Source organism: Cucurbita pepo, chromosome LG06 (genome assembly GCF_002806865.2).
Source record: "Cucurbita pepo subsp. pepo cultivar mu-cu-16 chromosome LG06, ASM280686v2, whole genome shotgun sequence".
NCBI classification, from domain to species: Eukaryota; Viridiplantae; Streptophyta; class Magnoliopsida; order Cucurbitales; family Cucurbitaceae; genus Cucurbita; species Cucurbita pepo.
In genome coordinates this window covers 9,037,289-9,038,176 of record NC_036643.1, presented here as the reverse complement: position 1 = coordinate 9,038,176, position 888 = coordinate 9,037,289, and the positions used below count along the sequence as shown (strand labels likewise).

The 888-nt window shown below is 35.2% G+C and overlaps 1 protein-coding gene across 1 annotated transcript in view; it reads left to right on the top strand.

Annotated features, from left to right (window-relative positions):
* The window catches only part of LOC111796708 (ras-related protein RABC2a-like), a gene marked incomplete at its 3' end in the record, with an annotated part of 7,516 nt that extends 6,628 nt beyond the window's left edge, over positions 1-888 (top strand). The window contains 1 exon segment of the mRNA XM_023679450.1: positions 671-888. Coding sequence (XP_023535218.1) covers positions 671-781 — 111 coding nt within the window.

The window sequence follows — 888 nt, the reverse complement described above, 5'->3', positions numbered from 1 at the left end:
TGTTAGATAAAACCTTTGTTTTTTCCTTATTTAGATTCACACGTTTACATTTAATTTACCTTTGACCATTTGACAAACACGTCGAATGGATTAGCGAATTATTAGACGTCAATTTTCTAGGGAGTGGCACAGATTCAGTTGCCACTCTCCACCCATTTTTAGGATAGGTTGTATTTAAATAGGAAATCTGTTTAGAAGATTTCATAACCGGATTTTGAAGAGCAGTCAAACTTTCAGTCCTTCTCTCTCTTATTTTAGGCATTTTATCTTTCTTCCAACAACCTCCTATTGACAATATCCTCTCGGTGATTTCCGTGGCCGATTATCGAAATCCAACACTCCCCATCTCAGAATCAGTTCTAGAGACAGGGCATAGGGAGCGGAAAAGATTCTCTATTTTAACTTTTATATATGATTTTTCAACTATGAACGTATAGGAGGACAAATATGTGAAAAAAAAAAACATAAACGTATTAACATTTTTATATAATCTTCTTGATTTCAACAAGCCGAGAGGGCGATTTCCCGCCCTTGATCTATAGAGAATTTGGCAAACAACAACACTTATAGAATTATCGTCATATAAAGGAAGCTCCCAAGAATCTAGGAAACATGACATTATTGTTTGGAAACTTTGCATATTTAAATGTTGTTTGTAAATATTGTGCAGATAATGGAGGTTCCGAGTTTCTTGGAGGAAAGATCCAGTGTGGTAAAGAGGAACATGTTAAGGCAAAAGCAGGAAAGTCAAGGTCAACGAAGTGGTGGTTGTTGCTCATAGAAAGCAGCAGCTTATATAAAAACCTCATCATTGTATATGTAAGTTTCTTCTCTTACACTGTTGCTTTCCCTATTCAGTAGTAAGTTATTATTTGTTCAATCTGAAAG